Source organism: Xyrauchen texanus, chromosome 17 (assembly GCF_025860055.1).
Source record: "Xyrauchen texanus isolate HMW12.3.18 chromosome 17, RBS_HiC_50CHRs, whole genome shotgun sequence".
Lineage (NCBI taxonomy): Eukaryota > Metazoa > Chordata > Actinopteri > Cypriniformes > Catostomidae > Xyrauchen > Xyrauchen texanus.
The window spans coordinates 29,266,793-29,292,624 of NC_068292.1; the positions used below are offsets into that span (position 1 = coordinate 29,266,793).

At 38.0% G+C, this 25,832-nt stretch overlaps 1 protein-coding gene across 2 annotated transcripts; it reads right to left on the reverse strand.

Moving 5' to 3' along the window:
• Positions 1 to 1,161: 1,161 nt before the first annotated feature.
• dgat1b (diacylglycerol O-acyltransferase 1b) lies at positions 1,162 to 23,044 on the reverse strand. 2 transcript variants are annotated; one of them, XM_052147749.1, is made up of 17 exons: positions 22,591 to 23,044; positions 22,285 to 22,372; positions 19,191 to 19,231; positions 18,546 to 18,631; positions 17,920 to 17,972; positions 14,701 to 14,806; positions 11,875 to 12,003; positions 11,119 to 11,190; positions 10,489 to 10,592; positions 10,054 to 10,092; positions 9,934 to 9,975; positions 9,801 to 9,845; positions 9,481 to 9,593; positions 8,851 to 8,916; positions 8,558 to 8,645; positions 6,065 to 6,127; positions 1,162 to 3,413 (listed from the first exon to the last, which is right to left on the reverse strand). In XM_052147749.1, the coding sequence occupies exons 1-17, from the start codon at positions 22,800 to 22,802 to the stop codon at positions 3,249 to 3,251; spliced, it is 1,512 nt and encodes a 503-aa protein (XP_052003709.1). In that variant the 5' UTR covers positions 22,803 to 23,044; the 3' UTR covers positions 1,162 to 3,248. The 2 variants fall into 2 exon arrangements, with proteins under 2 accessions (XP_052003709.1, XP_052003708.1); XM_052147748.1 differs by having other exon boundaries at positions 22,285 to 22,375.
• Positions 23,045 to 25,832: the final 2,788 nt, after the last annotated feature.

Below are 25,832 nucleotides of genomic sequence, written 5' to 3' on the forward strand. Positions count from 1 at the left end.
ATTAAGTGATTTTTATAAATTGTAGGCCACTGTTAGGTGGAAGGGTTGTTTCAATCCAGGGCCTGATATTAAACAGGTTGTCACCGTGACACAATACAGAATGGAACACATTCTCATCTCAATGAATATCATGAGTGGTGGTGGTGTAGTGGTCTAAGCACATAACTGGTAATCTGGTTATCAGAAGGATGTTGGGTCGATCCCCACCGCCACCACCATTGTGTCCTTGAGCAAGGCACTTAACTCCAGGTTGCTCTGGGGGGATTGTCCCTGTAAGTCGCTTTGGATAAAAGTGTCTGCCAAATGTAAATAAATGTAAATATATATGTAGAATAATATAGAAAAAATTATTGAGTGCCTAATATTTAATGTAAATGATAATCATCACACTTTGTGATGACTTCATAAAACACAATTCATTGATGTTTCTGCACTGAAAAACAGAAATGAAAGAAATGTGTTTTATGACGATAAACCACACTGATCATTCCCATGTAACAGGCCCTGTATAGATAATAGCCACTGCACTGAATGAGTACAAAAACAAATATAAACACTCATGTAACTGTTGAATCCTGTTACAGTTTGGGCTGTCACTAAGCTTCACTGAATCAGACAAGTGAAAATCCTGAATACAGGGTGATTACAGCCAGCAACCAATCATCTCTGTCACTTTAAGTCTCAATAAGTTACCTTATATCCTGTATTCCTTACATGTTATGGTACCTGTAATCGGTAAAGATTTTTCTATGCTTTAAAATCAATATTAGTTGTGTTGTTTAAGTAAATGCACAGTGACATATACTATAGCATTGATTTTATAGTGCTGCAATCATTCTTCTGTCATTCCACTCTTTTTGTGTGCATGGCAATGTATACTAAACAGATCGGAGCACAGTATAGCACTATCAGCCTATTAGATAGCACAGGCTTTTGAAGAGCGTCTGTGCCACTGCAGCACACAGTAGGACGTTCATACAATATGACCCATGGCTATTATAAGACTTATCTCCAAAGCCATTTATCACAAACTTGCACTGATTGTAAGGATCTGGCACCCTCATCATGTGAGGACAAATTGCCCTAGAAGGGCCTGATCTGAGAAAAATAACACACTGCAAGATTACAATACATCCGTTTCTCTATACTGAATACAATTACAGTTGATAAATGTCTCCACAAAAACAAATAATTGTGCAATAGCATCATTTACAGGGTGTTTAATCTCAAGAGCCACCAAAAGGTGGCACACTTTTGATGAGAGGGGTTTCACAATACCATAACGGTGGTTTGCTCTACACAGATGGCATCTCACAAAAAATAATTAATGTGTTTAAATACATAGAAATGCAATTTAAAATAATTATAACAAATAATATTTGCATAGACAATCTATAGGCATGTAACACATATTTTTTATTTAAAGGGATAGTTTACAAAAAAAAAAAAAATTAATTATCTAATGATTTCCTCACCCTCCTGGCATTCCAGATGTGTATGACTTTCTTTCTTCTGCAGAACACAAATAAAAGTTTTAGAAAAATATTTCAGTTCTGTAGGTCCATACAATGCAAGTGAATGGGTGCCAACATTTTGAAGCTCCACATTAAACATAAAGGGAGCATAAAAATTATCCATATGACTCCAGATGTTAAATCCATGTGTTCAGACACGATATGATACAGTAGGTGTGGGTGAGAAACAGATAAATATTTAAGTCATTTTTTGTCATAAAATCTCCTTCCTGCCCAGTAGGGGGTGATATGCACAAAGAATGTGAATCACCAAAAACAGAAGGAGAATGTGAAAGTGAAGGGAATATTGATATGTTTCTCACCCACACATATAATATTGCTTCAAAAGATTTGCATTAAACTACTGGAGTCACGTGGAGTACTTTTATTTTGCCCTTTGGATTTTGGCGCTTCAAAATGTTGGCACCCATTCACTTACACTGTATAGACCAAAGAGCTGAGATATTCTTCTAAACATCATGTTTGTGTTCTGCAGAAGAAAGAAAGTCATACACATTTGGGATGGCATGAGGGTGAGTAAATGATGAGAGAATTTTCTTTTTTGGTGAACACTTTAACAAACATTTTAGCACTCTCAAATCCCAATGCAAAAATATAAAGAGTCACACATCAACAAAGTGTTGCACTGCATATTGCTTTAAAATATATACTCTTTTAAGATTACACATTTCTGTCTGTACATATTACCCTTGGATATCAGTGTTACATATAGTGTAGATTTATGAATTGGCATTTAGACACATCTGTACAATAATAAAGAGCATTCAACTTATGGTATTTTAAAAACATTTCACAATATAATAACGGTATGTTTGAGGTTAAAAATGCTAGCAGTGAGAGAACACTGGCCTAAGTATATGGAAAAGTCACCTGGACTGGTGGTCCTACTAGTGCTCTGAAAGCCAGTAATGCATTCTCAAAAAACAAGGGGTTTTAGCTAGTGAAATTTAAAGTGAGCACTTGGCACCACAGACTTGTAGAGTCACATTCTGAATCTTTAAAGACTCTTGTTCATTTCTATCCAACATATGGACCCTTTTCACAGACTGTCATGACATATTTCTGCCTTATTTAGCAGTGTAAATCAAGCAAACTTTTTATTTGTGCACATTTTAGATTATTTAGTGTAAATTTGAAAGATTATACTTTGTATTACATTACCATGAAATTAATACAAAAAACAAGTTACCACAGATGTGATGAGGATTCTAATACACCTGCTAAGTGTGTGAAAGTAATTTTGCCATTTTTTCTCTTCTGTTTGATGTAATCCACCACTATCTATTTTATTTTATTTATTTATATATTTCATTTTGAAAGTTGTGGAAATGTTTTTCTTGTGATGTTGGTGCAAATGGGTAAGCAAAAATTATATTTGCTGTGGTCTCCCATTCACCATTATTATAGTTTAACCGGCAATAGTTTACTTACATGTTCCAAAACCAAGAAGTGTGAAAAGGGTCCATGCTCTTATGCATTTCTATCCCACCTATTAGCAGTTCCAGAAATCTTGGCGAGATGAATTTAGAGTGTTGTAATTATCCATAAAGGTTTACACATAGTTTTTAACTGTAAGTTTATTTAGATATTTTATGGAAACCTGACTGCCTGGACTATTCAAAAATCTAGAAGTTTAGCTGCTCAGCTTCAGTCTAGGCAAATCTTTTCCACAAATCACTCAAGCTAACTCAATTTCTGAGGTTTACAGTGTGGTTACAGTGCTTCAGTTACTGTAGGGTCTTCCTGGTAGTGGGTGACATAGTAGTCATGAACATACATCAGAACTGCGATAGGCTGGCCAATAATGAGCGAAAGCCATACAGCAGCGTTTCCATAGTTACCGCGAAGAAACCTGGCCACAAACCATGCCAGTGGGAGCTGAAACAGAGATTTTTGTTTTATTATTATTGTAAGCAAACCGTAACAAATACATTCAGACATGTACAATATTTATATACTGTAGACTTGTATATACAATATTTAGGGGAGACCAGGGCTAGATGGCACAATTTTCATACTCTGTTTAATATCTCCAATAACCCAACTAGGGGCCTGAGTAGCTCAATGAGTAAAGACGCTGACTACCAACCCTGGAGTCACGAGTTTGAATCCAAGGTGTGCTGAGTGACTCCAGCCAGGTCTCCTAAGCAACCAAATTGGCCCAGTTGCTAGGTTGGGTAGAGTCACATTGGGTAACCTCCTCGTGGTCACTATAATGTGGTTCTAGCTCTTGGTGGGGCGCGTGGTGAGTTGTGCTTGGATACTGCGGAGAATAACGTGAAGCATCCACACATGCTATGTCTTTGCGGTAACACGCTCAACGAGCCACGTGATAAAATGTGCAGAATGACGGTCTCAGACGAGGAGGCAACTGTGATTTGTCCTCTGCCACCCAGATTGAGGCGAGTCACTATGCCACCACAAATTGGGAAGGAAAAAAAAGAAAAGATAACCCAACTAGGTGCAATGTCTTCTTATGTTCTTGGGTAAAAAAAAAAAATAATTCACAATATATTTCCTAAATTGGGATTATGCCAACCAATCCCATTACGTAATATGTTGATACAGTAGAATCAATAAATGTAGGCAACAATTCAAGAGATAATTCACCCAAAAATGAAAATTCTGTCATCATTTACACACCCTCATTTTTTTCCAAACCCATATGACATTCTTTATTCTATGGAACACATAAGATGTAAGACAGTATGTTAGTCTCAGTCACCATTCACTTTCATTGCATCAGTGACTGAGGCAGTCATTCTTTCTCTTTTTTTCCACGAAACCAAGTGATATGGGTTTGGAACAACATGAGGGTTAGTAAATGACAGAATGTTCATTTTTTGAAAAGCCTCCAATTATGTCCCAGAAATTGGACCTGTGCCAACCAACCCCAATCTGCAGTTTTCCATATTAAACACTGGGTGGCGCTGTTTTCTGGTTTCAGTCTCCATAAGGAGCAATGTTAAAACTCCAAAAAAACAAGTAATACAGACGGAGCTAAATAAAAATGTTAAGTGTAAGTTGGAGGTAAAAATGAATTCAGGCTCAACTTGTGCAGTTGTTGACTGTCATAAAAACTTTGTAGTTTGCTGACTACCACCCCTGGAGTCGGGAGTTTAAATCCAGGTTGTGCTGAGTGACTCCAGCCAGGTCTCCTAAGCAACCAAATTGGCCCGGTTGCTAGGGAGGGTAGAGTCACATGGGGTAACCTCCTCGTGGTCACGATTAGTGGTTCTTGCTCTCAATGGGGTGTGTGGTAAGTTGTGCGTGGATCATGGAGAGCAGCATGTGCCTCCACATGCGGAGTCTCCGCGGTGTCATGCACAACAAGCCACATGATAAGATGCACGGATTGACGGTCTCAGAAGCGGAGGCAACTGAGACGTGTCCTCTGCCTCCTGGATTGAGCTGAGTAACTGCACTACCACAAGGTCCTACTAAGTAGTGGGAATTGGGCATTCCAAATTGGGAGAAAAGGGGATTAAAAAAATAAAACTTGAAGTAGTTAATGACATCAACGTAACTGACCACAAGCCATCATGACATGCCTTTTTATTTTTCTTATATGTTCCTTGAGGTTCACTTATAATTTTTGTAAAGTTTTTTTGTTGTTGAAATCATATATATGTTAAACATGATCATTTTCCATCCTCATTCTTGCCTTCTCTCTGAAACGCTTGGTTTTGGTGCTGCTTCTCCTTTAAGACTTAACAATAAACACTGACTGTTATGATTGGCTCTCAGCTCTTGACTGACCAGCTCTCTCTACTTGCCATCACACTACTCACTGCTACTGGGCAGGCTACGGAAGTGATAAGGTAAAGCAGTAGTTGATGTGTTGTTGTTGAGGCCTGTCGGATGCAAATGTCTACCACAGTGTGACATCACAATGTGGTGGAAGCAGAGAATGAGTCTTTCTGGCAACATGGTTTCAACAAAAACGCAGTGAGGAGACAGTTTTGAGTTCTGGAACTTACAGTATGTTCTTATACTACAATGACCTCTTATATGTTAAAAGATCGAGGGAAATTTGATTCCTCATGTCATGACCCATTACATGTCATCCAGGGCTGTCATAAGGGCAGCAAGCCCTACCACCGGATGGCAGTTGCTACTGAGGGGGCCCCTAATTCTAACTTGCCCTGGGACCTGCCCAGGCTTAGAATGGCCATGATATCATGCAATCACTCTTTTTCTGGATGAGGCTCAGTGAAAAGATTGTCATCTTAACTCTGTAAATTATCGGCACTATGGAGCCACATTTTTTTAGCAAGTTTTTCAAATTGTATATGCTAAACATCACACAATCTGCTAAAAACAATTGCCAATGTGAGTGAAAAACGTGGAGACTAACTAAAACACAAACACTTCTACATTCAGGAAAAAGGTGGATAGCCAAACAACCTCGGCCTCCCCTCTTTATTATCCCCGCTTAGATAATTGTCACATATTTCACTTTTTTTATTTTTTGTAAGAATGCATCTCTCAAGAACTTAAATGTATGTTATGTGTTTAGAGATTTATACCTGAGCCATCATGCCCATAAATGCCCACAGTCTGAACATCCTGAGTGGAACACTGACCAGGTACTGTAGACATAGACAAACATTCACATTAAAAATCTTTAAGACACAAAGCTTTAAACTCCTGAGTGATGATCAGGTTATACTGTATGAATCTAACCCATCCAGCAGGAGATCTAACTGACCACTGCTGTTGTGCATTTAATAAGATGCTTAACCTCTGGTTGCTCCTGGGGTCATGGAACATTGGTCAGATTATCATGTATACATGCAGGTCCAAGCCAAGCTCAAATGCGTTATCTAAGTCTGTCTGACTTCACAAACATTGGACTGGAATGATTTCAGTCAAATTTAGGCATTAACATTATTAACAAATTATTGTTTTAGTCTAACTGAAATCTAACTTCTAAAGTACATGTAATCACATTGAGTGTCTTTCAAGCTCAGGTTTTAGATATTCAAAAGAAAAACTTTAGATTTATGGATCCATCTCTCCATATGATCTTTCTGATTCATTACTGTGATCCCGAGTCCAGTTCTGTGGTGTCCCATGAAGGTCAGTGTTTTTTAAGGAGACTGTTAAGAATACTATCTGCCTACACCTGCAGATTGGACACATCTTCCCCTTCATTCCTCTCTCTCCCCTCCCCCAGCTCAGCTCAGCTCACAGCTTATCACAGAGAACAGCAGCCTGATAGGAGCCTGTTCTTCCTCCTACACATCCCTCTGCACTGACCTTCATCTCCCCTGAAGAACAGTGCAGTGTTCCAAGTCTTTTCAAGGCACAGTTTTCCAGGACTTTCCAGGGCATTTTATGTGCCCAACAAGTGTAGTATTTAAGCAAAAACACATGCCGTTATTTTCAGACTCTAATCGTTGTATTACTGAAAATAAATTCACATCCCGAGGTGTAAATGCAGAATCACCACGTTACCAAACATGCATTCGTTTTCAAAATATCAGTGGTCCGACCATCTTCATTGTATTTTAAAGTTTAAAACTAAAACATTTTGTGGTTAACACAACAGCAGTGTTGGAATGAAAAAAGAAAAGCAGAGATGACAACAGATAAGAAGAAAGTATGTGACAGGGATATTTTCATGAAAGTTAACCGTTGACGTTGTTTCACAATGTGCAGCCGCCAGCAGTGCAAAACAATACAAATTAAAATTGTACTCCTATTCCGAGTCCCGATCGTTACCATGTCTCTGTACATGGAACCTTGTTACAAACACAGACAAACAGTTGTCATATTCAAATATTTTCCAGGACAAATAATTATTTTCCAAGACATTTAGGTAAACTTGAAAACTGCATTGCAAAATTCCAGGTTTTCCGGTACGCATGGGAACCCTGACAGTGTCTACCAACCAAATGCTGAGCAACCAATTAATGCCCAGATTTTTCAAATTATTTGTTTCTTTATTATACCTTTCATATGTTCTGTACATAATGTGCAGTCGTTTAAGTGTACTGTTAATTTACAGAGGATTAAAAGGTGCGTACATTAATTTGTTCCCTTATTGGAAAAAGTTTAACTTCTAAAGAAATTAACTGCAATTTTGAAACATATGTATAAAATCATGACCACTCACATGAGATGCAGGCTCCTCATGGAGTCGCCATGTAAGGATACTAACGTGCCGAATGCTACTCGCTTAATATAGGTAATCACCCTGTTATTGGCCACTTTCACTAATGGATTAATCATGGCTTCCTGTAAATTGGGAATTTCTAAATTGCCATCTGTAACTGAAAACTATTATGTATAAATGATGCTGCATCCATGCTCCTATGTGTCCGTAAAAAGTCCATAAAAACATGAACAAAAACGTACTGAGTGCACCTTCAAACTTTACTGACCTTTGAGCATCCATGTCAGTAGAAAGTAAACACCCATAGAATCAAATATTTAGATATTGTAACAAATTGTTTTGCCAATCGGTCACAAAAGTTGTCAGGTGCATTTCTGAACAAACAACTAAAAACGACAGTATGAATTAAACACTTCCACATCACACATTATACAGCAATTTGTCAAAAGCTATTCCTAAGGTTGTCTACTTCAGTGACAGTTGATTTTAAATATCTGAAGTCACCTAAAAATATTAACAGATGGAAAAAGAGTGATAGAGCCAGGTTTAACTGAGTTAAGCTTCTTGATTTATAAAGGATTTATAAAAATCTATTTAAATAAAATCCATATAAAAATTCCACCCTCCATTATTTCCCCCTGAATATTCTGTTTTTAAATGTATGCTTTTTATAGGTTATGTTAACATTCTGTATACTTTTGTGATCAATGTTAAACCCAAGTAAGATTCTGTGAGTAAACACATTAGACACTGAAATGCACCGCTGTATTGGTATCACTCACAGAAATATCACTTTTCTTAAAAGATATTCACATAGGTTGTTACCCTGCTCAGACTGTTGAATTTCATTTGCCATGACCCGGCAGCATACAAAACAGCATGTGATTTATGCACATCTCACCTCGTGAAAAAACGCAGAGAAGAAAAATACAGCTGATTGGCTCAGTAACTTGCCAGCACCTCTTCTCAGCAAAGGCTTGTAAAAGTGTCTTTGAAAACAGGAGAGAGAGAGAGAGAGAGAGAGAGGCACATAAAGTCACAGTCAGTATGAACAGCAAATAACCATATATTTCTTGCGGACTGATCACATTATAGTCACTCTTCATTATAGTCTATGTGAGTTTTACTGTGTCTTATGTCATCTTGGCTCCCTACAGCGGTCTGCAGTCTCTTTCAAAACCTCCATCTACTCACCGGAGACACCATTTGTGTACGGGAATATTCCAGTTTTGCCAGAAGTATGTTATAGTCTCTGAGTTCCTAAAAAAAAAGAAAACGTGTCACTGTCCAACTGAGTTTTGAAGCAAAACTATATATAGTGTAAAATGTCAAAAATGCTGCCAAAGGAGGATCAGCCTGTTATCAAATCCAAGGTTTCACAAACTTTATTCACTCTGCTCAATTTGTATTTTATTTAACATTACTAAATCATCCTGTCTCCATTAGGTTCCACCAACAAGACTAATTGTAAGGGTCATATCAAGCTTCTTAATGTAACAATTGCAGTATTGAGTATTGTTGTGACCTGTATGAAGGTTAGACCAAATTTTATCAAAATTTTTTGTTGAAATACCAGTAAAATTCAAGGATTCACATACTTTTTCCTACAACTGTACTGTACATGAAAGGCAAGTGGAAAAGGCAGTGATGGCACACATAAACCAGATATATTGCACTTTAAGCCAATCTAATGCCATTCAATGTCAAATACATTCAACAGCAGCGTAAAAGAGGTTGCCACCCCTGGCAGCTCAAATAAAACTATTCCAAAGAGGTCTCTCCTTGCAAAATGTAAAGTCATTTAAAGGAGATACAATCACTCACCACCAGTCCCGATAGAATTCACGATCTCCAAACCTCAAAAGCTCAGCTACAAAGTTCATTGATGAGTGGAAAAACGAGTAGAAAAAAATTAACCAGAGAAGATGGTTGGGCACCTATTATGAGAATAAAAATAGAAGTTATTATTTATCCCATCATTAATTTTTTGCTTCATATCATCTGTCAAAACAACACAGATCTAAGCAAAAATCGATGCAACCGAACTGCCAGGATTGTTTTTACAAATCAATTGTTCTTCAAATGAGCACTGTGTTTCTATTTTGGGAAGGGAAACATTGACCCCTGAAGTTGTTTCTACTCACAGCCAGTCTAAGAAGACGCTCAGTCATTCTGGTGTAGTCCATTTCCTGTGATATAAAAAACTATGATTTTTAAGAAATAAGGTAAATTTTTTGTCCCTAAGGCACAAAGACACAGTTCTTAAAAATAACACACCTGCAATGGCTTCATTGAACTTCGAATGATTGGCACCATCCACTTAAAGACAATAGAAAGAACATTAGACATGATAATTACAGGTTTGATGTGTTTCCTACAATGCCCTGTGACACTCACCTGCTGTGTTAAACCAACCAGTAACTGAGTGAGGAGAAACTGCAACAGACAGGGAAAAAAGATTTTGATTTCTCTATAAATACAAAACTGATATGTTAACTAAGCTATTTTTAGTAGTGTGAGTGAATTAAATGTGCAATTTGCAATGGCTGTAACTGAAAGAAATACTATATCAAGATGCACTTTCATACATAAAAATGCTCTCATATTTTTCTGCCATGACTCCAGCCAGTCGTTTGCAAGCAATAAGCTAATTCCTATGATTTATGGCCATTTGCGGATTTAAGCTATAATGTACCAGTATTCACAAAATAAATGAGATATGATGCACTGTGAACAAAGCTGGCGGCACAACTTTTCACAGTGCAATTATGAGGAAGTAAAATGCTCACTGGCAAGCAACCAAAAGACAGGAAATATGTTCAAGCTTCTTACCATCTCAAAGAGTCTCCTGAGCAGGAATCCCATTCGTATGGATTCAGAGCGGGGGAAATTAAGCTCATAGCACAGGGTTGGGGCAAAAACAAAATAAAAAATATCTGAAAAGACACAGGACAAATCATCAGGCAAACAAGTACACATCAGTAATGAATTTCCATGACTTTTACATGACCTTCCTTGTCATTTGTAATTACTGGATAAGGACTGCAAGATTACAATTATTGTAATTCAGACTGATTGGCAAATCAATTTGGTTTATAACTTTAAATGAGTCTGTCCGACTGATCTATTAAAAATAATCAACAAAAAACAATCAACCATTTACTCACAAATCAACCATCGCTATGTCATGCAAGCTAGATTTACTCTGCACAAGAGCAATATTTAGCCAATTAGAGCATATTTTAGAATGGAACAATGCATACTCATTATAGAACCTACTATGATTTTTAAAATATATTTAATATTCCATTCTATTTTTTAAAAACATCAGTTTAAAAAGTCTAGTTGATTTAAATTCAAAAGATTTGCTTATTTACAGACAAGCTGACCAAGTCATAAAACATTTATAAAGGGAAATAATATTTTTCATAACTGGCTTGTTAGACTGAAAGTACAGCTCACCCCTGAGTGAGAGATTCCCCGGGTATGACACATAAGATTGAATACTGCTGGACGAAGATGGAGCCGAAGGACCTAAAGCACACAGTAACTGTCAATACATGAACAAACCTGCTTGGAGCTCTCTAATTTCAGCTAAAGATTGGACATTACAAATTTCAACTTAGTAAAATGATAGAATTCTGAGCCAACAGTGAATGAATTTGACTCATGTTGCCCTGTCAATCAAGCATTTACTGGAAAACATATATAAATATATACTGACAAACTCGTATACATGCAATATCATGATTATTAAATTATTACACTCTCCTTTAGGAAAAGATACTTGAAAAATATCTTATTCTACTAATACCATAAATTGTTTTCACATGTGTATTAAAACTGTCATTAACAATGGACATTATGAACAGCTTTTTTTTTTTTTAAGTTGAACAGTGTGAATTAATAGCCAGTAGAGGGCAATATAACTGTCAAACTGATGTCTCATTAAAAACATAAAGACATAACTGTAGGGTGACAATAATATCTGACAATCTGGCTGCAATTCACAAGTAATTATCTTGTCTTGTGGGATCCTAACAAAAGCAATACTGCTATTAATAACAGGAAAATAGTTTCCAATCAACTGTTTCTGTGCAAAGCATTTAAGGACTTGATGTGATCTGCTGATCTGACTGAAAGTTATACATATATAGTACTACGCTCCACTAAAGGCACTGCAGGCAATGTTTGATGAGAGTTGAGTGTATTACTCACATGAAAGGGATCTGGACATGCTACGAGCCTTTGCTTGCATTCTCTCTCTGCACCACTTGTTAACGTCTTTGTATGAGTACAGTTTCAAAAACAGGATGGTGTAGATTCCTAAAGCAAATGCACCACCAACTGCACCCAGTAGACACAATGACACAAAAACAAGACTATGTGAACAAATTACTGAATTTACATAAACATTACAACAGTCCAGTACTCTTCATAGTTCTCCTCAATATCTATATCCAGTGTCATAAATTCACTTTTAATAAAAAATTGTCTACAGTGTCTAAATCTATAACTAGAAAGACATAGAATGGGATATTATGAAATATACCAAATATTAGTTAACTGACACAAAATGTATAAACACATCTAGGGCATTTTTGTAAATTTGGGTGGTGTTTTTGACCTGTCCTGTCCTGGTTAATTTCCATCCCTGCCTGTATCTTATGCAAGAAGATAGATACAGTATGTGGCTCTTGATAACTCACAATCACAATGTGAACAAAGAGTTTGAACACTCACTTCCTGCACATCACCGAAACATGCCCCTTTCCTTTGTCCCATAACTCATAGTCATGTGACCATTCACGTCCACATTCCTAGCCCATCACTACTGTTGCGTGCACAGACCTGGCTCACACTCATATGGTCCCACCACCACTGCTTTATCAATAGCGGCCATATGCTGTGTGGAAATGGTCCATGCAGGGGCTCTGAAGCACATCTATGCCCCAGAGAGATGGACTCGAGCTGGACTGAAGGAGCAGCAGTGGCCCCGGCTGCCCCTGAGCTGACCTGGCTGTCTGGTTCAGGAGCATTGTGTGCGGTACAGGGCCGACAGATGGAGGCATGCTTTCGCCTCCCGTCGGGCAAACAGATGAGAGCGGACAGAAGTGCCAGTGAATGTTGTGGTATGGATGGAAGGAAATGAGGCAATACATTCCTTACTAAAAAAGCCTTGGGAGGCTCATGTGAGTGCGATATGAAATCTGAAAATTGTACAGATTGTAAATTGAAAAACCTGCTTGATGATACAGAGGAGCTTTTGTGATGCTGGACATCAACGCCATTAAAATAGAGACCAGTCTGGTGTTCAGTGAAGTTTAATGGATTGCACCATGATATTTTCATTGAATTTAGGTTATGTGCCTGTATGAATATGGCAAAATAATTATTGAAAGTCTGGCTTAGAAAAGCCACTTGTTGAATTTACAACTTCAGTTAATGGAAAACAGTAGGTGTGTAACGATTTGCTCTGACAACGATTCGATTTGATTAAGATTCTTTACCTAACGATTATGATCCATCGTGAAATCTGAAATTTGGTCATGATTCGATTATTTTGGAATGATTCCTAATTATTTTCAAACAGGACCAAGGAGGATTGGCTTATATTTGTGACTGCATATATGAACAAAAAGCATTACATTATATACTTTATGGATATGAATGTTATATATACATAATATGGTACATATATGTTACACTCAAAAAAATATTTTAGCCTATTTTCAAGATGTAGCAATCTCAATTAAATAACACATTTCCATCTAATTGAATTGCCTAATCTTTAACAAAATAAAATGTACAAATCTTAAAAAATGCAAGTTTTATTTATTAAATTTTCTTCAAGACTATTCAATTCAATTTGATGGAAATTTGAATCTTGAAAATAGGCTAAAATATTTTTTTGAGAGTAAATGAATAATAGATTTCTGATATGAAAAAAGAATAACATAATGTCTGATGCAACATAATGACGATGCAAATACACAAAAACAGTAAACCGTGAAATAAGCATAACAGATTTGCATATCATGTAACATATCATAAGATGCATCTTGATATAAAGCAATGATACAGAATGAAAACTATCTCTTAGTAGTATGTAAAGGCAGTTATACACTGGATTTAGTAACTGCGAGTTTATTCCCTTCAGAACAGACTTAAATCGCTCCCTATTCCCTATATTTTGTAGCATTCACTATAAAGAGAATGAATGAACAAGTGAGTGTTTTTGAATGCATTTTTACAATCCTACTGACTAGACATAAATTAAACCAAGCCACTCAATTTTGAAAAGCATTTTTATCAGATCTATATGTGTTAACTGTTCTGATAAAATAATTGGTTATTTCAGAACCATGGCCTAGGGGTTATCTCCAAGACATTGAGCCATAGTTATATGGCCAACGCACATGTTTGAGTCCGGGTTGTGTCATTTCCTGATGCCAGCCCCTCCACTCACCCTTATTTTCCCCTTCATTTACTGAACTTTCTACAATCTCTATCAATACAAGTGGCAAAAATGCCAAAATGTTTAATAAATATAATAACAATAGGTTTAAATCTTCCTGCTTATGAAGGAACAGAAGAACAAAATATCATGTTATCCCTCCCAGGCCTTAACAGTAACACAGGTGCCTTTAAGGCCCAAAAGGTGTTTTAGTGAATACTTTGGCAGACGATAACTTCTAATGTGAATAAAATCACCATTTACATGTAAGCTGAGCCCATAAAATCTTATTGTTGGATTAGTCAAGTTGGTTCTGCAAAAAAATGTATTCAAAGCTGAATCACCTGATCCCATGACAGGAATATTACAGTTAATACCAATGCAAAAACAAACAAAGCTGTTCTTTTGTTCTCATAATTGACCAGAAAAGGGTGAGAAAAGGGGAATGAGAGTAAATGAGAAATTCACCAGGTGTGTACTTCTGTGTTTGTGTGAAGAAGATTTTCAATGTACTGTATATGTGTGTTTTTCTGAAAGAGAGTGCTCATGTATGAGCAAGTGTTAATAGTTATAATGCACAATCTCACCTGGAGTAATAGATGGCAGCTTAAGCACAACAACCATTGGAAAACACAAGATGACTGTTAGATTTATGATGTAAATCAGCAGTCCAACCTTCTCACTGATTGACCCCTGGAAAGCATAATATAAAAGCATAAACACAACATACTCCAGCTATGTGTTAAACAATACAAAGACAACAACACAAGCAGATATCAAAACTTGTCTCGTAACAACACAATCACAAACAACAATACCAACAATTTAAAGGTGAAGTGTGTAATTTCTGCACCACTTACAGCACCAGATAGAACCTTATTCAGACTTGTGCCATATTTAACTTGACAGGAATGAAAACAAGACTTTAAAGGTGCACTCAGTAATTTCTTTCCTCATTAAAACCTATTACTCCTAAAGAAACAAATACTAATCTTAAAACATGCATAAAATCATGACCATTCACATGAGATGAAGACTTCATTCATATCAGTAGCTTGATAAAAGCTTTTTTATTCTACATGGAGAAGGTCCCTGCATGGGGGCTGCCATGTTTGGATCACATGACCAGCCAAATACTACTTGCTTAATTTCAGTAACCGCCCAGTTATTGGACTCTTAAACTCATAGATTAAATTAATCATGCCTGACAGTGAATAGTAAATTTGTACAATGGCATCAGTAACTGAAAACCATTGCTCTTTGAATGATGCAACATCCATGCCCCTAGGTGTCAGTGTAAGTTCAAGATGACATCCATAAAAATAACTGCATGTGCCTTTAAGGGATTGTTTATACTGTTGTTCAAATTTGTGCTGATCGTTCAGCTGATAAAACCTTTAAAAAAACAGCTTTCTAAAAAAGTTTCAGTTGACAAAAAACTCCAGAACACAGTGAAAATTAAATCTAGAGGCTTTATACAGTGCACATTATTAGTGACTGTCTATCCTTCACAGTCTCATTAGAAATAAGGACTGTTTTCAAACAGTTTTACTGAATACTCCCACCATTTTCCATCGGTCAAACAAAAAAGAACCCACACTCATACCACTGGTTCAGCAAATCGACCACAAAACTACTTACTCCAAGAAAATCTGACATCTAGAATTTTCCTTGATGCACATAAAACTGCATTTCCATAGACAGAGTTTGTTACTGGTAGAGTCCTTTCACAAAAGCTAGTCTCTGATTTTTTATGCAGGTCTTACACAACATCAGCAAAATGCCTGAACTGTTGGGTTCATTCCATTTCAATTCAGTTGTATCAGTAAAGGTGCTGATATTCAGTCCAGATTTCCAAGTTCTCTCAAATATGACTGGCTTTTTAAAATACAATGCATCAAATTCAACCTCTAAATTAGGGGTCAACCGATATGTTTTTTCTTCAGGAGACCAATAACGATACACATTTGCAGTAAAAATCGAAATTTACACAAAGCATCCTTTATCTGTCTATAAACATGTGTTCAATGAAATACTGCAAAACATAACATTTTAATATTATCTTTTTAATAATACTGGAAAACAACATATCAACATTAGTTTTTTCAAAAATAAAGTGGAGGGCGCTCCTCACAGCATTTCATTTGAACTGAAACTTTAAATATATAAAAATAATATAACATGATAAAATACTAATAAGCTCATAAGAGAATGTTTTGTAGTAACGTGATAACAGATGAGAATCAACGTTATTGAAGATGACACCCTTCACTTGGCTTGCTGGCTAGCCAGTTTAGTCAATTGCAAAAGGGCAACAGGATTTTATTCACAACGGAGGTGAAAGATTTAACACTAGCAAAGATGGCATTACATTTGCTAAACCTCCTAGCGTTGGTTAGCTATCTACTACCATCAATACCATCAACAGCTATAACATGTAAAAACACCAACACATACGGGCGAGTACTCAGTTAAATCAGTCCTTATCTCTGCCACCCATCTATATTGCTGCTAACTGTATTTCTCCATTACGGTCCACTGTCATTGAAATAACCGCGTCTGCAGTTCTACTATGCGGCACCATGTGTCGTGGGCCGGGGGAGAGAGGCAATGAGTGAGGAGCACAAAAAGGCCTTAATGAAGTGTGTTTTGTGCTAGAGCAAAATATCCAAAGATACAGCGCTGAAAGATAAGTGTTATCTATGCCCCGGAGCACTTGCTGTGTACACAACCTAAAGTGTAGAAATTGTGAAATGGGACAGCCACTATCATGATCAAGGTCCACTAATTGGTGACCGCTGGCATAGAGTATTGTGATGTTTATTGCAACTTCAGCATCTGCATTCTTATCTTTGAAAACAACTTGTCCTCTCAGTGATTCATCTTTCTCTCACTACTTTCCTCTTTCCCACCTCTCCCCAACGAATACAGAGTAAAGTGTTTTTTAATTTTTTATTCCCTTTTCTCCCAATTTGGAATGCCTAATTCCCACTACTTAGTAGGTCCTCGTGGTAGTGCATTTACTCACCACAATCTGGGAGGTGGAGGACCAGTCTCAGCTGCCTCCGCTTCTGAGACTTTCAATCCGCACCTCTTATCACGCGGCTCGTTGTGCCTGACACTGCTGAGACTCCACAAGTGGAGGCTCATGCTACTCTCCACGATCCAAGCACAACTTACCACACGCCCCATTGAGAGCGAGAACCACTAATCGCGACCACGAGGAGGTTACCCCATGTGACTCTACCCTTCCTAGCAACCGAGCCTGGTTACTTAGGAGATCTGGCGGGAGTCACTCAGCATACCCTGGATGAACTCCAGATGTGGTAGTAAGTGTCAATACTCGCTGAGCTACCCAGGTCCCCCAGAGTACAGTGTTGATTGGCCATTTACTCATGACATATAACCAATCTGATAATACTGTGGGTGGGACATTGAGCCAGACTACAAGTGGTGAGCACATTTTATAATTTATCAGCAGATCAAACAAAATAATGATTTCGATAATTATCTGTTGACCCCTACTCTATATTGAGCTCTGACAGAACAACCTTTAACGGAATGGTTCTAAAGTCTAAATTATACTGTATGAAGTGACATTTTTTATATAATGATTTCAATAATTATCGGTTGACCCCTACTCTAAATTGAGCTCTGACAGAACAACCCTCAATGGAATGGTTGTAAAGTCTAAATGATACTGAATGAAGTGGCATTTTTATAACAAAATGTTATGCAGTATAATAAAGTAATTAAGTGAAAATTAATATCAAGATAAATTATTTTAGAGTAATGTTTGAACTTACCATGGCAAGTTTCCTCTCTGTGTACATTGCCACAAGTATGAATACATTCGAAACTGTAAAAAAAAAAAAAAAAAAAAAACATTGATTAGAGTGTCAAATACTATTTAAATTCTAACAATACAATAAGCACCTTTGGTTATAAAACCACACATTTCCTCAATGAAAAACAAATCATAAAAAAAAACATAATAAAAACAATATTGTATAGTTGCTTGAATCCAGTTAACATTTTACATAGCTCTAAGTGAGTACTATTCTTTGAAGGATGTAATGAAGCAAAACAGGGTAAAGATTTTACCCCCAGAATGAACCTTTTGACAGGGCAGACAGCCAGAATGTGCACACACACCTAACCACACACACACACACAAACGCACACACACACCCACCACCTGCTACACATGATAGAACTGCCTGCCGCATGATAAAGACTGAGAGTGTCACAATGTTCAAAAACATCACAAAAAAGTAAAAGAAAAGAATTTTGCAAATCAAATGGTCACCATCATTATTTGAATATCTAGGAGTGCCCTCTACCAACCTTGTTTAAATTCTAACAATACAAGCACCAAACAGACCAAAGGGGCAAATATATGCTAATCCCTCCCTTAAAATACAGTACTTACCGATTACCAGACATGCAGCAGGCCAGCTATAAGGGTCCTTGAGGAACAATGACACCACTTGAATGGGGTCGACTAAAATGCCATACCTATGACACAAAGAAAGAGTGGATGTAAATAACAAATCTCAAACATCTTCTCCATATCTTAAAATATCAACACATTTTTAAAAGGTTTCTTTTTAATAAAGACAAATACGTATCTGACCCATACATCCTAAGTATATATCTTATTAATCTTTGCCCTGAATCTCTGATTACTTGCAGTGTTATACAAAGTTGCGCTCTCAGTGGGCATCTGTTTACATACAGTCCGCATGAAGCAGCATGCAACATAATGACAGCATATGGTCCCCTCAGCATGGGGTTCAACATTTCATTCCACTCAGGGAGAGAAAGGCCTGTTTTACTGATCAGACAAGCCCTATAGACTATTCTCAGGTATGATTCTCAAAACACAGAAATTAGAACAGCAGTGTACTGTACATTTATTAATACTTTTTATGTTGTTAGACATCTGTTTTATGGAACAACTGAACATAAAGGTCAGAACAAACTTTTGAAGCCACTTTCAACTTCTCTGGGGCCACATATGACAGATGGATTAACAAAATATTTTATAAAATTGGTTAGGAAAATCCCTTCATACCTGAGAAGGTTTTCCAAGAACAGGCGTGCATTGCTCAAAACCTACAATAATGCGAAGACAGACATGCATAAAAACACATGAGTATCAATATGAAGATAAATCGCTAACACTGTCAAAACATGTTAAAACATCTAAAATGGAAATCACTGAATAGGAGATGTTTCTTAACTGTAAGCACACAAAATCCAGAGGTATGTTAAAATTAATGGCAATAAATATACAGTGGTCCCAAAAAGTATTTGCACATTTAATCCACAATGTATAATTGTCATTGCATTAGAAAACAAACCAAGTGGCATTTAGCTAAGGTATGGGAAAGACAGATTTTCAGGTTTTATATCACGTTTCATGGGTTTTATATATACTGTAAAATAAACATACTGCTCAAAATTAAGACACTGCTAGGACACCTGTGTGAAGTTGAGGGGAACTGACTTCATACAGCCACTTAAAACGATCTTCACACCAGCTGGTTAAAGTAATTGCAAAGATTGTGACAAAAAGTTAAATTAGTTATGAAAAAACATAATTTATTGTGCAAACACCACTTGGTTTGCTTATTGTTGTCTATGCATTGACATTCATATGATACATTTTTAGGTGTGGCCTAAGTATCCAAAGATTTTGTGGCCCACAGTATACTGGAGACACACTTATTCCTATGGATATAATGAGAGAGAACAATGGAAGAAAGAAGAGTGAAAGAAAATGCAAATGCACACTGAGCCTTACAATTGGAATAAGAAAGAAAACCTCCAGCAAGAATTAAATAAACACTGTATTGTATTCTGTACAGTATTCTGTAATTCTGATGACAAAGTAGGTGCATCACAAGCTCACATTAACAGTAAGTTAGAAAAGCGTAAATGCATTCTTCACAGTTTTGCAGGCGAGGACTTTGCTGGCTGTCCTCCATGTTCAGCAAGTGTTTAGACAGACAAGCTGTTTCAGGCTGTTTATTTTTAGGTGTCGCTTGGCATTAACTGTGTCGCCATAAACAGAAACTCTGATCAATGATTCTTCACATGCCACATGATTGCCATGCACTATTCAATTAAAACGTGTTATTGCAATAGACTTGTGTTACTATTGGTGGTTTTTCTCGTTTAAAAACAAATTACTTTGTGCTTAGATTCAGTGTCATTCACTGATAATTGTAACACAGTAACCACAAGTATGAGTAGGCAAGTCAGTGCATGCAGATATCGTCTCTTGCAAACTCAACTGGTCTAACAGGGACCTTTGAGTACATGTATTTGCCAATACTTTGGGGCCAGAGAAGTTTGCATAATCTGGCAACCCTCCCTTTGAGGAAGTCCCCAAAGGTAAGAATGTTTCAATTTCTTAAGTAAATAATGTTTTCTTTTATAAAAAAAAAAATGAAAAAATGCAGAAAAGGGGTAGGTTATGGTGTTGGTTAGATTGCAGTAATTATATTATTATAATAATTATAATAGTTTGTACTAATTATAATAAATACAATAGATGTCTATGGTTCATCCTCATTTAAATAGCTAGGAAAATGTACTGTGTGTGTGTGTGTGTGTGTGTGTGTGTTTGTGTGTACAGGTTTAATTAGGGGCCAAGCACTGAAAGTGCATAGGCACCTATTGTAATCTTTAGTGTACTTTTTATTATTATTCTTCTGCCATTGAGTCTATGGCAGCCCATAGAACTGTATGTGGGAAAGTTGTAAAATTTGGCACACAGATAGAGGACAGTCTGAAAATTAAATGGAACAAATTTGGAGTTTCTAACTCAAACCCTCTAGCACCACCAACTGCCCAAATTTTAACACATTTATGCTAATAACTTTTGAAACGGTGATGAATCGATATGTCGTCATTTTCTGTCTTGAAAATATTTTTGAAGTTTTTAATAAAAAAAAAAAGAAATAAAAAAACATTTAGAACTCCTAAACTGTTTGTCCGATTTGCACGAAAATGGAAACAGATCATCTTCAGACCAGACTGACAAAAATGTATGGAATTCAAGTTGATTAGTTAAATGGTTCTCGAATAACGTGCAAACAATTTTGAGGTAGAGCACGCAAAATTGTATTTGAGGCTATATCTCCGCAATGCTTTAGTGTGTTCACATCAAACTTGGTGTGTGTTATGACAGCACTGACCTGAGGGTACCTGCACAGTTTCAGCACAGCACAACCTAGTGGTCACGAGATATGAAAAATGCATATTTTTGCTTATAACTTCTGAATGGATTTACCTTTAGTTGTAAAATGCTTTATTTTTCAAACACATTGACATATCGTTACGAAATTCGTTATGTTGCAATGGCACAATGCCATGAAGGTACTCAAAAAGTTCTGGGACAGCGCCACCTTCTGGTCAAAACTTAAACCGAATTTTCATAAAATGCTACTAACTTTTGAATACTTTGTGCTATTGTCATGAGACCAGTCTTGGTAGCGTCTGTGGGTCTGGTATCGTGGATACCAATTATGCCATGATAGATCGAACTTCCTGCCAGCCATTTTGAAATTCTTTAAAATACCTACTTTTTTGAACTCCTCCTAGAGCATTAGCCATATTTGAACCAAAATCGAATCAGACCACCTTCAGGCCATGCCAACAAAAAGTGATGGATTTCGCATTGATAGACCAAACCGTTTTCGTTTAACACAACAATGAATTTGATGGTATGGTGCCACAATGGTTTTCAGGCTCTATCTCGGCAACTTTAGGTATTGAAATTAAACTTTATATATGTCATCATGACCGCACCTTGACCACAATATCAATTTGGTGACAGCACCACCTGTTTGTCAAAAGTCATACGCTTTTATGTCCCAATGCAATTGATAGCATTCATGGTTTTTCAACAATTTTGCCTAAAATCATGACCAGATTGCTTTAATTACTTATTGCCTAATAATGGTTGATGTTCTTGGTGCATTACTTGCTGTATTTATAATTGTTAGTGCCAAATTAATTTAATTAATATAGTGAATCTTGTTGAAAACCCACTAGTGAGGACATTTTAGGTGGTCCTCTCTAGTGAAAAAAAAAGGCTAATAAATCCTCACTTATATAGTGAAACAATCCTGTGTGTGTGTGTGACTTTCCAGACTCACCAGCATTACAACACACCAGTTCAGAATGCCCCTGTAATTTTTGAAGCTGCTGGCAGAGCTGAGCATTGACTCCTGCAACTTGTGGCAACTGCTGATGAGAAAAGGGGAGATGTAATAAAAGCAGTAAGGTGCACCTCTGTGAGAGAGGTAGTTCTGGGAGTGATGATTAAACTATTTACAATGTTACATTATTGATATATTAGTGAAATCCAGTAAAGAATCCCCTCTGTGCACTGACCATCTAACTTTGAAACATCTTGGGGTTTTTGCGTTACTTATTTCACACAGTCACTAGTCCAAGCTTACCTCATTTTGTCGTAAAGATCGCATTTTCGTTTGCTGTCTTCTCTCAGTTGTAAGTTTTTCGTTAGACACTCTTGCGTCTTGGAGCCGCTTTTGTGAGCGCTGACTCCAAATGTCGCGCCGTTTCTGGGTTTCACAGTCTCGCTTTTTGCGCTCGTGATGGTCGCGCGCCTGCGACTCCTCGTCGCGGGCCCGAAATCATTCTTGTCAATCATAATTCAAGCAACCTGACCGCAAGCTCCAGAAAACAAATGAAATAAGCGAAGTCCACTCAGGAGTTTCATTTGGCTGTGCGACCGGAAAAACAAGCTTTTAAGTAAACCCCTCTAGTTTAGCAAGATGTAGGCTGACGCAAGATTTTTAATTACTGCTTGAGTCAATTGAATGCGTGGACTTCAGCACGTTTGTAGTAATACCAGTCTTTCACTCAGGTTTACGACTGTCCCCCGGATCTAGTTCCGCGTTTTCTGACATGTAAAACGACTCCATAGACTCCTCTAAGCCAATAGGAGTCAGTAGTGTATTGTAGTGTAGCCTGTGTGTCACAACTGCAAAGATTTTGAGTGAATTCAAATTATTGGCCTCTAGTTTATGCTGAGGTGACACGGAAAGTAAGCTTAGAAATGTGCAGGTATTATTAGGGTACAAAAGGCAACAGGCCACTGGGGTAAAAGGCACATTTTATTTGATTTTCTCCCAAAACACTAAAAAGCAAACAAACAAAAAAAAGAAATTAAAAAATAAACTACCACAGCACTTCTAAAACATTTGTTCAATGTCTAACGACTGATTTTCTTTTTAAATGTAATTTGATCTGATATTGAATCTTTTTTTTTTTTATGTTTTTTGTTTTTAAAATGTTTATGTATTTGATTAAAAATGGATTTTTAGACAAAATTTATATTTGTCATTTTTAGTTTTGTTCAAGTGGACTAAATTAAAAGTTTTTAAATAACTGTCCAATAAGTGACATGATAGTGTTTGGGGTAAAAAATAAATAAATACAAATAATTAATTGTAATCAAAACAACCTTCCGTTATCATTTCCTTTCACACAAATGAATTGCTTCATCAAAATTCAATAACATAATTTATTATTTCAATCTTGAGACACTTTATGACCAGAAGCTTTACAAAGATGGTCAGTGTTTATTGAAACACTTTCCACATTACACTTTCCCTCTAATCAAAGTAAAGTAATAGAGGTCGACTGATATATCGGATTTACAGATTAATAGGGCCGATTTTTTAAACTATCGGCTATATGAAAAAGAATCAACAAATGACTTATAGTTTCTGATAGGCTAGTTGTTTTCGGTTTCATTTCTCCATGGCCATGTCTCCTGGAACAATAAATCAGTCATTTAAGACAATCAAAGTTGGTTTGAAAATAAAATTGTTTATTACTAATCGCTGCACTGGAGAATTGCAATGCCGACATGGTGAATAGGACAGGCAAATGGACATTAGCTGTTCTCTGCTCTTCAGGACTGTTTTGAGTGTACTGACTGGCACATGTTCAGGGAGGCTGCAACATATGGCGATTCTACCAACTTGGAGGAATACACAGCATCAGTGACCAGCTACATCAGCAAGTGCATTGATGATGTCACTTTCTCCAAGACCATCACCACACGCTCCAACCAGAAGCCGTGGATGACTGCGGAGGTGCGCACGCTGCTGAGGTCCCGAGACTCGCCTTCAGAGCAGGCGATAAGGCAGCCCTAAGAACAGCTAGGGCCAAACTGTCACGGGCAATCAGAGAGGCAAAGCGCGCTACGCCCAGAGAATCCACAGTCACTTCCAGGACAGCGGTGACACGCGGCGCATGTGGCAGGGCATCCAGGCCATCACCAACTACAGGACAACATCAGTTGCCTGTGACAAAGATGCCTCCCTTCCAGATGCGCTGAACGACTTCTACGCTCGGTTTGAAGTGCAGAACGACGTGATGGCGAGGAAGTCCACCCTCCTCCCAACGCACCAGGTGCTCTGTCTTACCACGGCAGATGTGAGGAAAACTCTACGTAGAGTCAACCCACGGAAGGCTGCTGGACCAGACAACATTCCTGGCAGAGTGCTCAGAGGATGTGCAGACCAGCTAGCAGATGTTCTTACCGACATCTTCAACATCTCTCTGAGCAGCCCGTTGTTCCAACGTGCTTCAAGGCCACCACCATCATCCCCATGCCAAAGAAGTCTTCAGTGTCCTGCCTCAACGACTACCGTCCTGTCGCGACTTACACCCATCATCATGAAGTGCTTCGAGAGGCTCGCCATGAGGCAGATTAAGACCCAGCTGCCCCCTCACTAGACCCACTGCAGTTTGCGTGATCGCTCAAACCGCTCAACGGACGATGCCATCACCACAACCCTCCATCTGGCCCTCACCCACCTAGACAATAAGGACTCATACGCTCGAATGCTGTTCATAGATTTCAGCTCAGCATTCAACACAATCATTCCCCAGCACCTGATTGGAAAGCTGAACCTGCTGGGCCTGGACACCTCCCTCTGCAACTGGATCCTGGACTTCCTGACTGGGAGACCTCAGTCAGTCCGGATCGGGAACAGCATCTCCACCACCACCACACTGAGCACTGGGGCCCCCAGGGCTGTGTGCTCAGTCCACTGCTGTTCACTCTGCTGACTCACGACTGTGCAGCAATGCACAGCTCGAATCACATCATCAAGTTCGCCGATGACACGCACCGCGGTGGGTCTCATCAGCAAGAACAACGAGTCAGCATACAGAGAGGATGTGCAGCGGCTGATCTAACTGGTGTAGAGCCAACAACCTGTCCCTGAATGTCGACAAAACAAAAGAGATGGTTGTTGACTTTAGGAGAGCACAAGGTGAACACACTCCGCTGAACATCGACGGCTCCTCTGTGGAGATCGCCAAGAGCACCAAATTTCTTGGTGTTCACCTGGCGGAGAACCTCACCTGGTCCCTCAACACCAGCTCTATCACCAAGAAAGCCCAGCAGCGTCTCTACTTTCTTCGAAGGCTGAGGAAAGCACATCTCCCAACCCCCATCCTCACTACATTCTATAGAGGGACTATTGAGAGCATCCTGAGCAGCTGCATCACTGCCTGGTTTGGGACTTGCACCGCTTCGGACCGCAAAGCCCTGCAGAGGATAGTGAGGACAGCTGAGAAGATCATTGGGGTCTCTTCCCTCCATCAAAGACATTTTCAAAAACACTGTATCCCAAGAAGCAACCAGCATTGTGGACTGACC

Coding starts and splice junctions, on each gene's coding strand:
- dgat1b (XM_052147748.1), bottom strand. CDS start 22,802: ATGATTGACAAGAATGATTTCGGGCCCGCGACGAGGAGTCGCAGGCGC. Junction 18,632..19,190: donor TTCTTGGAAAACCTTCTCAG/GTATGAAGGGAT, acceptor TTTGTGTCATAG/GTATGGCATTTTAGTCGACC. Junction 14,807..17,919: donor CAGAGAGGAAACTTGCCATG/GTAAGTTCAAAC, acceptor TATGCTTTCCAG/GGGTCAATCAGTGAGAAGGT.